This window comes from Bubalus kerabau, chromosome 1, assembly GCF_029407905.1.
Source record: "Bubalus kerabau isolate K-KA32 ecotype Philippines breed swamp buffalo chromosome 1, PCC_UOA_SB_1v2, whole genome shotgun sequence".
NCBI classification, from domain to species: domain Eukaryota; kingdom Metazoa; phylum Chordata; class Mammalia; order Artiodactyla; family Bovidae; genus Bubalus; species Bubalus kerabau.
In genome coordinates, this window is record NC_073624.1 from 32,841,755 (window position 1) to 32,857,772 (window position 16,018).

The following is a 16,018-nucleotide window of genomic DNA, read 5'->3' on the forward strand; positions in this document are numbered from 1 at the left end:
CAGGGACGGGGGAGCCTGGTGGGCTGCCATCTATGGGGTCACACAGAGTCGGACACGACTGAAGTAACTTAGCAGCAGCAGCAGCAGCAGTACAGTGATAACAAAGCAAAGAGTTTCTGCCAGAAGTTACATTCTAGTGGGGATAGGTAGTTTAGAATTAAATGGTTATATAATATCCTGATAAAAAGTAATAAATGCTGTGAGGAAAACAAGTTAGAATACCAGTGTGGAGAGATGGAGTACTGTTTTGAATGGGTGGTTTTGAAAGCTCTAATGAACTATCTAAGCAGAGACCTGAAGTGTATGTGCCAACCATGTAACCCCCTAGAAAAATTACCCAACAGAGAAAGCAGGAAGACCATGAGGCCTGACTGGACTCACCACGTTTGAGGGCTGGCAAGGGTCCCCTGAGAACTCATGAAGTAGAGGGAGAAGGGGAAGATCACGGAGCAATGAGATCAGAGTGGGATTGAGGAGGTGCATCGTGGATAGTGTGGAAGCCGCTCTAAGGACTTGGGATTTTATCCAAGTACAATGAGAAGCCATTAGAAAGTTGAGAATAGTGATGCAATCTGACTGCCATTTTTAAAGTCTCAATTGGGTTATTGCAGAAAAGAGACCAGAGCCAGGTAAGAGTAGAAACAGGTCAAGCACAAAGAGACCATGGTGGCTTAGATTTAGATATGGTAGGGAAGAAGGTAAGGTAGCGTTGGATTTGGTGAGATTTGCTTAGAGATGGTTCAGTAGGATCAATAGTTTGTAGACCATCTGCTCTTTGGGTACTGAAATGTTTTCTCTCTCGATTTCACTTTGCTTGATACAGTCTAACACAGAAAAATAAAATTTTCCCCACTGTTTGTGTTATAAATGTATACTATAAAATCATTTAAAATAAATATTTGTCTTTAATGTTATATACTATTTACCTCAATAATTGGATTTTTCCCTACTGTGTTACAGATATTTAATAACTGTACCTGTGTGGGGCTTGCAGCCTCAAAATCAGGAAATTCCACAGGCATGGTGGGCAGATGTCAAAAAGATAATGGATGTGCCAAAATGTTTCTGTATTTCCTCGTAATTGCAGTCATCACATCCTATACTTTGTCTGTAGGCGGGATACCTGGATACATATTGCTTCTGAGGTGAACCTTGAATCTCCCTGCCCCAATTTTAATATAAGACACACCATGACCATCTACTGCAGTGACTTCCAACTCTGCTCTCTGCTCTGTGGAGTCATTGTGATTCCTTACAGCACTCTCAGGAAACTTGTTCCACTTTTATGCTTTTCTCCCTTTAGGTTTTTATTCGAAAATGTGGTTGGATAGTGATTTTTTCTATTGTAATATAATTTATGCTTGAACATTTTTTTATTGGCTCTCCTCTCACAAATCGATGCAATATACACATAAATTCAGATGTTAAAATACTAGTTTTGTAACGAGTATTCTCAGTGGTAAAAGTTTCCCCCTCATTGAATTAGTATTGAAATTTTTACTGTTATACAACTGATCAAAATCACCTAAGATACTACAAATTTCGATGAAATTGTTAAACATGAAAAGTCACCGTTTATTGTAAGTCAATCTTTTATGAGATGGATTAGGTGACTGAAATTAATTCACACATCAAAGGATTATTTTTCTAAATGAAGCTAATCAAAATAGCATATATATTTTTAATTTCCCACAGCTTATATTATAGAAATTGATTAGGAATATTTATATAAAATAGGACCAAACATCCACAAATCTGTTTTCATAAAAGGGTTTTTTTTAAATTATTTATTAGTTATTAAATTTTGGGCAGTGGCACAAGGCATGCAAGATCTTAGTTCCCCAAACATGCATCCCCTTCCCTAGATCACCAGGGAAGTCCCTCATAAAAGGATTTAATGGGAACATAAGATCTTGGTGTTTTCAAATGGAAGCATAGGTTTAGTGGGAAAGCATTACACCAGAAGTCTCAGACCAGGATCATTCTCCGCAGGTACCTATTTCTTCAACATTTTCTTACATAGTGCCAAGTAGTCACCTGGGCCTCATGAATAAACAGGCGAACAGAGGAAGAGTTTTCCTCACCACCAGCCCATAAATGAACCACACTTTATTTTGATGCTAGAAAGAAACATGTTTGCTTAAAGGAGAAAAGTTGTAATTTTTGATTATTTTAAAGCAGAGATTAAATATTATGCATATGAAGAATTTACTACCATGGTTAACGCTCAGTAGTTATTATATATCCTCATGATTATTGCTATTAAAATCCATCAGTTCAAGCTATGTGTGCATACAATGTTGCTATGTTGGGTCCAACTTGGACACCTCATGGACTATAGCCTACAAGGCTTCTCTGCCCATGGGAGTTCCAAGGCAAGAATATTAGAATGGGTTGCCACTTCCTTCTCCAGCAGAACTTCCCAAGCCAGGGATCAAACCAGGATCTCCTGCATTGACAGGTAGATTCTTAACCACGACCAGGAAAGTCCCAATTCAAGTTATACAGTCATTTTATTAAAGATGCTCTTGTTATTTTAGATAATCTTGTACTTGGCTGGTAAATTCAGATCCACACTACTTACCAAAAGCACTCAGCGTGTCACAGTGATTTTAATTCAACTTAAGTCAGTAGGATCCCATGGTTTTAGACCAAAACCCACAAAAACTAGCTATAGGTCATTAATCCTTTATTGTGCCTCATAATCTTACAAATTGTTAGAATTATTCCCTGTCTTTGCTACTGTACTGATAAAATTTGATTTTACTTTACCTAACACCATTTGAATATGTCATGTAAGAGTGATTTATTTTTTATTTTATTTTATTTTTTTTATTTTATTTTATTTTTAGACTTTACATAACTGTATTAGTTTTGCCAAATATCAAAATGAATCCGCCACAGGTATACATGTGTTCCCCATCCTGAACCCTCCTCCCTCCTCCCTCCCCATTCCATCCCTCTGGGTTGTCCCAGTGCACCAGCCCCAAGCATCCAGTATCGTGCATCGAACCTGGACTGGCAACTCATTTCATACATGATATTTTACATGTTTCAATGCCATTCTCCCAAATCTTTCCACCCTCTCCCTCTCCCACAGAATATGTCATGTAAGAGTGATTTATTTTTTAGAAATATTAACTAAAAACCCAATACATTGCATATAATGGAACATGGCTTCTACATAATTTGCTTTCCCTATGCTAGAATATGTGGATTCTCCATAAATGCTACTTGAATTCTGAGATTCTACATCCAGTAGCCAAAAAAATAATAATAATAACTAAATTAAAAAAATATATTATACAAAAAAGATTTGTTGATGTTTGGTCCTATTTTCTTTCCTAACCAATTTCTATTATATAAGCTGTGGGAAATTAAAAATACATACAATACTTTGATTAGTTTAATTTTAGAGAAACCTAGTAGTCATCCTTTGACATGTGAATTAATTTCAAAGTAACCTAATCCACCTCATTAAAGACTGATTTATAATAAACTGACTTTACTATATGTTTTAATGTACTATTTTTTTGTAATAGTGCTTTTATTGTTTATAGGTGCATTAAACCACAACTTAAGTCTTTTGCCCTGGGTATCTACACCTTAGCAGTAAGAGTTCTTGGTAAGTATAATCTATGCTTAAATTGTTGTAGCCATTATAAGTATATTTTAATAGTCTTCTAAATATTTTTACAGAATTATGACACATAACTAAATTCTGTAGGTAGTAGATTCATGTTCTTTTAATTTTCTTCCCCCCTTAATGTCTTTCTTCTCTCCCTCTTTTCCTTGAATACTCTCTTCCTTTTTTCCAGAAATATTTATTGAGAATCAATGATGTACCCATAATAAAGTGATCTTATGAGAGTAATGACATTTTTTATAACAACCTTGCCTCTTCTAGTACTAATCTAGTCTCCAAAAACCCATTGCTATTATAAAAGAGCCCTCTGAGAGGAAAGCAAAAAATGAATCCGTAAGAAAATCTGAATTCTAAATGTAATTTCTTAAATTATTAAATGAAAGGAATTCTTTTGAGCTACTTTCAATGCTAGGATATATCACTGGTAGAAAGATCATTCAAACAGTCAAAGCAGTATGGCTTGGAGTTCAATTTCTTAAATGTAATTGGAATGATTTTTTATGACTATTAGAATTTTCAATATTCATTAGTTAAAACCTACAAAAAACAGAGTGAATAAGTCAAATTAGGTTTTGTCCTTCAAGAGTTTATATTCTAAAGAAGAAAGGGAAACCATTGAAAACATTCCTCTGGGCTTCTGTGGTGGCTCAAACAGTAAAAAATTCACCTGCAATGAGGGAGACTTGGGTTTGATCCCTGGGTTGGGAAGATTCCTGGAGGAGGGCATGGCAACCCACTCCAGTATTCTTGCCTGGAGTATCCCTATGGACAGAAAAGCCTGGTGGGCTACGTTCCATGGAGTTGCAAAGAGTTGGAGACGACTGAGCGACTGAGCACAGCACAGCAATTTGACAGAGAGGAGCTACTTGGGAGAAAAATAAAAATTCAGAGTTTTAAATAAATGGGTTTATGTAACTTGGCATATAAAAAGGATATAAAAGGATATCCGATATGAAAAGGGATATATGCAAAGATACCATATAATCCTTGGAAAACAATAAAAATGGAGGTCTACGCCATCATAGGTGGCTCAAATTCTACAATATTAAAACAGAGATTATCTAGAAAAAAGGTTATTGAGTTTGAAGTACATCCCAGGCTGTAATTAGTCTATTTATCTCCTTTTGGGAACATAGAGGTAACCACAGTGTGAAACATATCTTAAATAAAATAAATAATTCATAAAGTTGACCCCATAAAAATGAAAATACATTTAACCTTATATGATATCATTTATTGCTGTTATTTAGTTATTATATCATATCCGACTCCTTAGTGACCCCATGGACTGTAGCCCTCCAGACTCCTCTGCCCATGGGTTTCTCCAGCAAGAATACTGGAGTGAGTTGCCCTGCCCTCCTCCAGGGAACTTCCCAACTCAGGGATCGAACCCATGTCTCCTGCATTCGTGCACTGGCAGGCAGATTCTGTACCACCAAGCCACCTGGGAAGCCCCATGTATCATTTATATATAGAACCTAAAAAATACAGCAAACTAGTTAATATAACTCCCCAAAAGGCAGACTCACAGATATAGAGAACTAATGGTTACCAGTGGTTGGGGGCAATATTGGGGTGAGGGAGTGAGATATAAACTACTGGGTGCAGGATAGGCTCAAGGGTCTATTGCATAACATGGGAAATATAGCCAATACTTTGTAAATACTGTAAATGAAAAGGAACTTTCAAAAAATAAAAATGTAATTAAAAATGAAAAAATAGCATAAAGCAAATGAAAAACTACATATAGTATTTTTTTTCAATCTATATAACAGATGAGTGGCTAACATCCTATTATATGGAGAATGCCTAGGTACTGAAAAAAAAAAGATCAAAGCTCTAAGAGAAAAGTGGCAGCGGCAGTTTAGTCGCTAAGTCGTGTCCGAACTCTTGCGACCCCATGGACTGAAGCCTGCAGGCTCCTTTGCCTGTGGGATTCTCCAGGCAAGAACACTGGACTGGGTTGCCATTTCCTTCTCTAGGGGATCTTCCCAATCCAGGAATTGAACCCAGGTCTCGTGTATTGCAGGCAGATTCTTTACTGACTAAACTATGAGGGAAGCCCAAAAGTGGGTAAAAGATATAAACAACCATTTCACGGAAAAATAAATGGATACATCTTAATATATAAAAAGATGGTCAAGGCCCCTCATAAGAAGAAGAGTACAAACTAAAGCTATGCTAAGATACTGATTCTTACTTAACAGACGGGAAAATCACCAAATGTTGTTTGTTATGTATTATAATACAAATAGAAAATCAATACACTCATACATTGCTATTGTGAAAATTATACTATTGCTGGAGAAGGACATTTGGCAATAACTTAAAAAATTACATCTAGATTTATCTTTTGACCTAGCAATCCTACTTCTAGCAATTGATGCCAAAAAATGACCTCATGAAAGTTTGAATTGTAATCTTACGGAGGGTCCAATCATTGTGGCATTATTTATAATGGTAAAAGGCTACAAGCAGTCTAAGTGTTCGTCAATATTAGACTGGTTAAATAAACTGTAGTAAACCCACATAAGGGAATACTTTACAGCTGTATGGACAAACGGGGGAAAAATCTCTAATGTTACCAAGTTTATTAGTCAGTACAGGCTATCATAACAATACACATGGACTGAGGGGCCTAAACAATAGGAAGTTACTGCCTCATAGTTCTGAAGGATGCCAAGTCCAGGATCAATGTGCCAACAGACTGGTGTCTGGTGAGACCTCTCTTCCTGATATGTAGATGGCTACCTTCTCACTGTGCATTCACACAACCTTTTCTCTGTGCACAGACAGCAGTCTTTGGTGCCTCTTCCTCTTCTTATAAGGACAGTATATACACTACGATGCATAAAATGGGCTTCCCAGCTGGTGCTAGTGGTAAAGAACCTGTCTGCCAATGCAGGAGACATAAGAGATGCAGGTTCAATTCCTGGGTTGGAAAGATCCCCTGGAAGAGGGCATGGCAACCCACTCTGGTGTTCTTGCCTGGAGAATCCCATGGACAAGGGAGCCTGGCAGGCTACAGGCCATAGGGTCGCAAAAAGTCAGACATGACTGAAGGACTTAGCATGCACGAATGTAGAAAATAGATAACTAATGAGAACCTGAGGGCTTCCCTGATAGTTCAGTTGGTAAAGAGTCTGCCTGCAATGCAGGAGACCCCAGTTCAGTTCCTGGGTTGGGAAGATCCGCTGCAGAAGGGATAAGCTACCTACTCCAGTATTCTTGGGCTTCCCTTGTGGCTCAGCTGGTAAAGAATCTTCCTGCAATGTGGAAGACCTGAGTTTGATCCCCAGGTTGGGAAGAACCCCTGGAGAAGGGAACAGCTGCCCACTTCAGTATTCTGGCCTGGAGAATCCCATGAACTACAGTCCATGGGGTCATAAAGAGTAGGACACAATTAAATGACTTTCATTTTCAATGAGAACTTACTGTATAGCACAGATATACTGTATAGCAAATATACATACAGATATACTGTTTATTCTGTATAGCACAGAACTTACTGTATAACACTCTACTCAGCAGTCTGTGGTGACCTAAATGGGAAGAAAATCCAAAAAAGAGGGGATGTATGTATACATATAGCTGATTCATTTTGCTATCCAGCAGAAACTAACACAACTTTGTAAAGAAACTATATAATAATTTTTTTGTTTAATGGCAGCCTCCCTATCAGATTAGGGCTTCACTCTTATGACCTCATTTAACCTTGATTATCTCCTTAATTATTTTGCTTCCACATGCAATCATATGGGGAGTTAGGGCTTCAACTTATAAATTGTGGAGAGACACAATTCTTATCAAATGATCTCCAGGATATGCAACTAAGTTTAAGAAAGCAAAATGTAGAAAATTGTATACAGTATGATATATTTGGTGTAAGTATAGAAAGGTGAAAATATTATACACACGGACAGGTATTGATATTTGCTCTTGTTAACAAGAAACAATGGAAGCATAAACTAAAAAGTAATAATAATTTTTTTTAAAGTTGCTTGTTAGGGAAGAAAGAAAAAAACAGGGGGAGAGAACAGGATGGAAATGAGACTTTGTAAATATAGCTGTTGTATAATTTTTAGTTTGAAAGAATACAAAAATTTTATATTGTTTTAAATAATTAAAAGAGCCAAAAAAATTCTTAAATCAAAACTAACTGTATATTATAGGGTGACAAACCATATAGAAAAAACATTAAACTACATGAAAAACAGAATTACTATGAATTCCCCATTGCTTCAGTACATTTTATAGTATTGTTTTTAATAGTAACTTTAGCATTGTTATGTTAAAACTATTATATATTTTAAGATAAAGCAGATGTTATGTTAATATCATTAGGAATCAATATTTTCAGCATAATAGAAAAGTGATAAAAGCATAAAATATTGTAAGTAAAATTCATTAATTTAAACTTAAAATGTCAATATGAACTCATATAGTTTTATTTTAAAATAATGTGTATTTTACAACTCTGTCTCCTGAAAAATCTAGAATCTATTTAACCCAGGAGAAATGAGCACCCATAGCAATGAATCCGTGGTATCTAAATATCATTCCTCAATAAAGAAACCATAGGACCCTGGAAAACTGACTGAGGTCTAGGTTAGAAAATACATACTGTGATTGTGGGACAACTTTTGGTGCAAGAAAGTGAGAAAGCTATCAGAGGGATATATCAAAAGGACACAGGAACAATCTGAGGACCTTGGTCCAATATGGAATTTAGAAAGATGGTAACAATAACCCTGCATACGAGACAGCAAAAGAGACACTGATGTATAGAACAGTCTTATGGACTCTGTGGGAGAGGGAGAGGGTGGGAAGATTTGGGAGAATGACATTGAAACATGTATAATATCATGTATGAAACGAGTTGCCAGTCCAGGTTCGATGCACAATACTGGATGCTTGGGGCTAGTGCACTGGGACGACCCAGAGGGATGGAATGGGGAGGGAGGAGGGAGGAGGGTTCAGGATGGGGAACACATGTATACCTGTGGCAGATTCATTTCAATATTTGCCAAAACCAATACAATATTGTAAAGTTTAAAAATAAAATAAAATTTAAAAAATACTATTATATTAATATATAACAATCATTATAATAGCTGCAATGTCTCAAAATACATTGAATAAAAAAAGATATAAATTTGTAATGATACCTAAGTAATTTTGAAGAATACTAGGACACTAATTCATTATTCTTAAAACAGGAAAGAATTGAACATTTACCCTGCCTTCCTTCCACTAATTGTATTTCAAAGTAACCAAGTAAATAGTGATGAAGATAAGTTCTTTTATAGAGAAATCTTAAATTATTTACACGAGAAATAATATAATTTTGAGAAATCTGTTTTGCAAACTTATCAATATTTGCTAAAAGCTATAAGTGAAAATGAATGAAAATTTTAATAATGGAGGGCATAGCATGAACCTCAGTTTCATTTTAACGTTACTGAGGGTGGCAAGTAGGCAGAAAGTGTCTCCTGTCTGAACACAAACCACCTATGTCTTGTTCCTGCCGGAGTCAATGCAGGCCCTTCCAAATTATTAGGAAAATGAAGGATAGGAGAACAAAGCAAATGATGTTATGAAACAATCATTCAAATCCAGAATGTGGCACATTCTACAGGACAAATGTCTGTTTTCAAAAATCATTACTATAAAAAAAAAAAATGTTGGGAAAGAAGCTGATATAAAGAGCCATTCAGTTCAGTTCAGTTGCTCAGTTGTGTCCGACTCTTTGTGACCCTGTGAATCGCAGCACGCCAAGCCTCCCTGTCCATCACCAACTCCTGGAGTTCACCCAAACTCATGTGCATCAAGTTGGTGATGCCACCCAGCTGTCTCATCCTCTGTCATCCCCTTCTCCTGCCCCCAATCCGCATCAGGTGGCCAAAGTATTGGAGTTGTAAATTTAAAGTGTCTACTTGGTTTGAATTCTGGTTAGAAAGAACCAGTTCTAAAGCAATGCCTTGAAGACATTTAGAAAAGTTGGAATATGAGTTCAATAGGATTAAAAAATTATTTTAATATGTGTTATGTGTTAAATGGCATAGTGATATTTAATTATGGGGTTTTATTTTATGTTTATTGTGTATATATATATATATATATATATATATATATATATTATTTTTGGCCAAGCTACACAGCATGTGGGCTCTTAGTTCCCTGACCAGAGATCAAACCCACATGCCCTGCATTGCAAGAGCAGAGTCTTAACCACAGGACCACCAAGGAAGTTCCCATAATGATATGTTTAAAAAATCCTGTCAGAGATGTGTTCTGAAATACATTTAAGGAGAATTACTTAATATCTGAGATATCTCTTAAAATGTTACTTTAAAAAAGTTTCTGGACAGACAATGGATTTGAGGGACTGAAGAAATATGACACAGAAATAACAAAATTTTAATAATTGTTAAAGTTAGTGATGGTACATAAAGTTGCACTATATCATCCTCTCTAATTTTGTGAAGGTTTGAAATTTTGCCATTATGAAAATTTTAAAACATACAGAAGATGGCAAGTATCTGAGTACTGAGGAATGTCTTCACATTATTAGGAGTAATGTAAAATTATTAATAGTTATCACCTAAATGTTTTTAGGTGACAATCTGTTCAGTTGGAGAATGTATATAAAAAGAATTTTTATTTATGATGTCAAGTAATCAAAATTAACTGTTCAACTTTATCAATATAAACTTTACCATATAGCTTTTAGTGATCTTGTTTATGGGACTCTGCTGCTGCTGCTGCTGCTGCTGCTAAGTCGCTTCAGTTGTGTCCGACTCTGTGCGACCCCAGAGATGGCAGCCCTCCAGGCTCCCCCGTCCCTGGGATTCTCCAGGCAAGAACACTGGAGTGGGTTGCCATTTCCTTCTCCAATGCATGAAAGTGAAAAGTGAAAGTGAAGTAGCTCAGTCGTTTCTTACTCTTAGCGACCCCATGGACTGCAGCCTACCAGGCTCCTCCGTCCATGGGATTTTCCAGGCAAGAGTACTGGAGTGGGGTGCCATTGAATTCTCCTTTATGGGACTCTATGCAAAATAAAAGTTTATGCAGTTAGTTCTTTTTGAATCTGGAATTCTTCTCATCTTGGTACAAAGAGGGAGTTGTTACTTAGTTGAAGAGTCAGGTCTGACTCTTTTGAGACCCCTATCAGGCTCCTCTATCCACGGGATTTCTCAGACAAGAATACTAGAGTTGGTTGCTATTCATTTCTCCAGGGGATCTTCTCAACCCAGGGATCAAACCTGCATCTCCTGCCTTGGCAGACAGATTCTTTACCACTGAGCCTCCAGGGAAGCCTTTATAAAGAGTTGAGAAACTCTTGCAAATCATTCCTTGTAAATGTACATTTTCCTTACAAAAGGGAAACTTATGCTCTGACTTCAGAGCTTCTTCTATGACTTCTACTTCTCAAAATTATCAGCTCAAAATAATCTTTATACCAGTGGCATATTCTGGTCTCCTGGAGAGGCCCTGCTATTTCCAAAGAAGTGAATTTGGGACAGAATGTGGTTTCTGAGAGTCATTCTTTGTTCAGTTTAGTTCAGTTGCACAGTCGTGTCCGACTTTCTGCGACCCCATGAATCACAGCACGCCAGGGCTCCCTGTCCATCACCAACTCCCGGAGTTCACTCAAACTTATGTCCATCGAGTCGGTGATGCCATCTAGCCATCTCATCCTCTGTCGTCCCCTTCTCCTCCTGCCCTCAATTCCTCCCAGTATCAGAGTCTTTTCCAATGAGTCAACTCTTCGCATGAGGTGGCCAAAGTATTGGAGTTTCAGCTTCAGCATCAGTCCTTCCAATGAACACCCAGGACTGATCTCCTTTAGGATGGACTATTTCCAAAGAAGTGAATTTGGGACAGAATGTGGTTTCTGAGAGTCATTCTTTGTAGGCTAACCAAAAAGATATGCATATATTTTTAATGGCAATTATTTGTTTTTCTCACAGCAGGAATCCCATCTCCCATATATTTTGGAGTTCTGATTGATACTTCATGCCTCAAGTGGGGATTTAAAAGATGTGGAAGTAAAGGATCCTGTAGATTTTATGATTCAAATGCTTTCAGGTATCATATCAAACAATTTCCTAAATCTCATTGCTACCACATGCCAGGTTTGCAAGAGACAACCGGGATGAATAATCCTCACATAGTTTCATCATTTGTAAAGAAAAGGAGAATCTAATCCAGAAGTTTGTTCTGTGTTATAGAATAATTCTATTATTATCTGACCATTTGGCTAGATCTTTTGTTTTCTTTCATTCTTAATCTTGACTCCCATCATTTAAAAAAGATAAGACAGAAGATTTCAGAATAGAGTAGGATTTTCAAAGTTTATGCACACAACTCAGTTAAGTCCCTGAAACTCAGAAGCATTTAGATTTAGGTCACATTTGGGGTTTAATTCTTTCCCCCCTGCCCCGGCCAAACTGAGCCAAACTGTCCCATTTACGTCAGATATAATCCCCCTGGGCAAGATTTGGATTTGGCTCTAAATCTGTCCGGCTTCTATTGCCAAACTGATGTTCAATTATTCCAGTACTTGAAATGCATAAAAGTAAGAGGTTTTCTCTATGTGTGTACAGGGTTGAGGGCATGGATTTTTCACTATGGTATCATTCAGTGCAATTCAGCAAACATTTAGTCCCCTTATTGCTTCAATGGCTTAAAAGCAAGGAGGACTTTTTTTTTTTTTTTTCAATTTACATGCTGAGTATTCTCTAGAAAAATAAACAGTGCTAAACCCTGTAAGTTGGAAGTTGGATGTGAATTGAGCTGACCATCTCAAATAAATTTGCTTGACTTAATAGGCTTTGATGATATGTGAGAAATTTATGTTGGTCTTTGAAAGACACCTGATCTATGAGGAAAATTGGCACTTTATTCACATTTACTCAGGCTATATTTTACTGTAAAGACAATGTAACTCAGAGACTATGAGTGTACGTACAAGGTGACCAGCATGAATAATTCAACCTGAGCTTTCAGACTTTCATGGCTTATGATCTAATAGAACTAAAGGCTTCTCATGGAAGATACTGATGTAAACCTCTGGTTTGCTTAGGTCACTCTAGTGTACTGAGATCTCTAATTCCCCCTTAATGTCAGTTCTTGCAGTTTTTCTGTAGGACTGAATTTGGGCAGGTTTCAAGGGGAGGATAACCATATAATTTATCATTCAAATCTGGATATTTTTGACAAGGAAAGGGGGCAGATTGCCCTGGGACAACACTAGCTTATGCTGGGACTGTTCTAAGGAAACAGGTATATAGTCACCTGATCTAAGGAAATAAGTTACAGAGAGGATGGAAAGGATTATATAATTAGCAGTAACTGAAAATGATGGTACTACTGAAAATTTGCTTTATATTAGCTTACTGCCTTCAATAGTCTGTCAAATGTTCATAGAAAGGCCTTTTATAGCCACTGAATCGGCATTCTTAAAGAAAACCATCCTCATGATAGTTTTATTGATATTGATTGATTTCATTGATACTGATTGATTTCATTGATATTGATATTTTTGGATATTATTATATTTTATTTAAAATTGGATAGCTACAATAATTAAGACTGAGATTCTGTCTTCTTCTAGACATATATATCTGGGACTAACCATGATGCTTGGCATAATGTCCATTTTCCTAAGTACTGCAGTGCTTTTCACTTTAAAAAAAAATTATGTTTCAAAACACCGAAGCTTCAGAACCAAGAGAGAAAGAACAATGGTGTCAACAAGAATCAGGAAGGAGCACTGTACTACAAGTGATCATTTGCTACAACCCAACTATTGGCCAGGCAAGGAAACACAACTTTAGAAAAATGGTGGTGACTTGAAGCCATGTTTTCTGATTTCTGGAAATTCTGCAAACCAATTTTAATCAGAAGGGTTTTAAATGTGTGAATTCTTTCTCCTTTCAAAAGGCTGTCTACTTTGTTTTTGATACTGTACCTGATAACAAATATAATTAATCATGTTATAGAAGATGTAGATGGTAAAGTTAATCTTAAATATTTTAATTTATAAACAAATTCTTACATTATTTACTCATTCTGCTGAATTTTTCCTGTGCCCATTGACATATTAGCTGTACTTCTAGTAGAACAATTGTCAATTTAATTTAATGGCTGTATGTAATTTCCAAACTGACATACTTGCCTAGGATAAGAGAATACTTAAGGAAAAACATTAAACATTTTGCGTGTGTGTTCAGTCACTCAGTTGTATCTGACTCTCTGCAACCCCACAGACTGTAGCCTGCCAGGCTCCTCTGGTCCATGGAATTTTCCAGGCAAGGCCTCTAGAGTAGGTTGCCATCATTTCCTACTCCAGGGGATCTTCCTGACCCAGGGACTGAACCTGTGTCTCTATTGTCTCCTGCACTGGCAGAGTAGATTCTTTGCTACTAGCATCACCTACCTAAGAAACATCATCCTTCAAATATCAACTCAATGATGATGTTTGGATAGAGTAAGAACATGTAGAGGAAGATTTCATTTTAAGCTCCTTTCTTTTGAAATACAGTAACTGATATAGATTACTATATCAATCTATATAGTATCTATTTGCTCTATCATTGCAAATGATCTTGGAGGATTTGAATTTTGAATTGCTAACTCTTCTGCTGTTCATTATTTCTACTTTTTGTGTGAGTTTTTTTTAAGTGACCGTAGTTGTGAAGGAATAAAATTTATATGCTTTCCTGTCCTTCTATGAATTTAATGGAGTAAAAAATATTGTTAATACTGCCCACATTTTAAAGTATATAAGTAGCTCCAGACTTATGACTGTGACATGGTTCTGATATGTATTTGAAAGTGAATTTCTGAAAATCTACAATGAACTTTTATATTATGATAGGAACACAGAGTGATGGGAGAGTGGTGGTGGCTATGGTCCCTTTTGGTGCCCTTCCTGGCATCTGTCTCAAGGTTTCCGGATGGGGTGGTACCACTGGTATACCCTGCCATATAGTAATCGGTCTGCAACTGAAAAAGTCAAGCCAGGCATTTCCTCTTGACTGACGCCCTGGTCTTGCTCTCACTAAAACTAGCAGATTCAGCAGTCTGCCATCTCTAATCTTCAGCTCTACTATGTGTTACGTCTTCCTCTATCACAGCTGCACCTTGGGAGGGACCTGACCTTCCCAAGAAAAACAGACTTAGGTAGATCCACCCCTCCCCACAAGTAAAGTCTTGTTCTTAGCAGCCTTCAGAAAACACAAACAGGGAACTCCCAACAACATGCCTTTTTGAGGTATTTCTTAGGAGACCAAGTTAAACAAAAAAGGTCCAGCTGAGAAATGCAGTCACCTTACTCATATAGTTCAAGGATCATATAGTACAGACAAAAAGGTTTATAGTCTCTAAATTTCCCCCCTTATGTACCAGTCCTAAGAATATGATGAATGGAAAAAACCAGAGATGAAAAGTGTGGGGGTGGAGAACAGAAAAAACTTCTTTAAATATATATTAATTTTTCCCTTTTATTTGAATTGGTGGTACAAGAGTATTTCCTATTTTGCTATTTTTTTTTAATGAACATAGACTGGTTTTGTTTCTAGAAGGCCTACTTTAAACCTGCTGCTGCTGCACTAATTTGTGAGCAAAAATCCCTTTTGTTGTCTCAGTATCAGTCTTACCCATAACAAATATTTACTGAATGGGTGAGTAGGTACACTTGTCAAGAGTTTTCTTTGTAGAGATGTAATTAAAATTCAAGTTCCTCATCCTGTCTCCCACATCCTCTTTATTTTTCAAAGCCTTTGTAGCAATATCCTGAAAAATAACTTCTTTGCAAGTAAATTTCTAAACAGGATCCTATCCAATGTACTCCTGAATGACTTGAAAAATAAAAATTAGCATAAAGGATATTTATAATGACTTTTTCATAAAAACACCAACTGTCAACAAAAAGCATATTTTTAGGCATACCCATTACTTGAACAGTGGAATTATGGATACTAAATTCAGCTGTATGGTATAGGAGGGTATCATTTAGGGTCAAAGTGAATTTAGTAAAAGGAACCTTGATGTTTTAGATGAGTAAATTCATCTGACAGAAGTAAAGAGATTTTTTTTATGGCTCAGAAAATAAATGATTATTATTATTTTTTTTTTTTTTTGGACAAACCAAACCCCATTTCAGAGATTCTCTCAGCCCCAGGGCCAAATATTAGAGGTAAGGCCTTGAGAGATGTGTGGGATCCCACAATTGCACCACTCTATTCATTTACTGTACATTCGTGATCCCTGGAGGTCACCAGCACCTCAAAAGAACATCTGATTCACTCTAACCTTCAGACAGCTAATGCTCTAGCAGTATAATTTTATAAATGGACTTAAATT

The 16,018-nt window shown here is 36.7% G+C and overlaps 1 protein-coding gene across 2 annotated transcripts in view; it reads left to right on the forward strand.

Moving 5' to 3' along the window:
• The window catches only part of SLCO1C1 (solute carrier organic anion transporter family member 1C1), a 71,027-nt gene extending 56,685 nt beyond the window's left edge, over positions 1-14,342 (forward strand). Inside the window, exons 10-13 of one of the 2 annotated variants that reach the window (XM_055566156.1) lie at positions 961-1,145; positions 3,561-3,625; positions 11,620-11,737; positions 13,266-14,342. In XM_055566156.1, the coding sequence (XP_055422131.1) occupies positions 961-1,145; positions 3,561-3,625; positions 11,620-11,737; positions 13,266-13,488 (591 nt within the window). In that variant the 3' untranslated portion in view covers positions 13,489-14,342. Of the gene's footprint in view, positions 1-960; positions 1,146-3,560; positions 3,626-11,619; positions 11,835-13,265 lie in introns of both variants that reach the window. The other variant, XM_055566157.1, reaches the window with a different exon arrangement.
• The last annotated feature ends 1,676 nt before the right edge of the window (positions 14,343-16,018 follow it).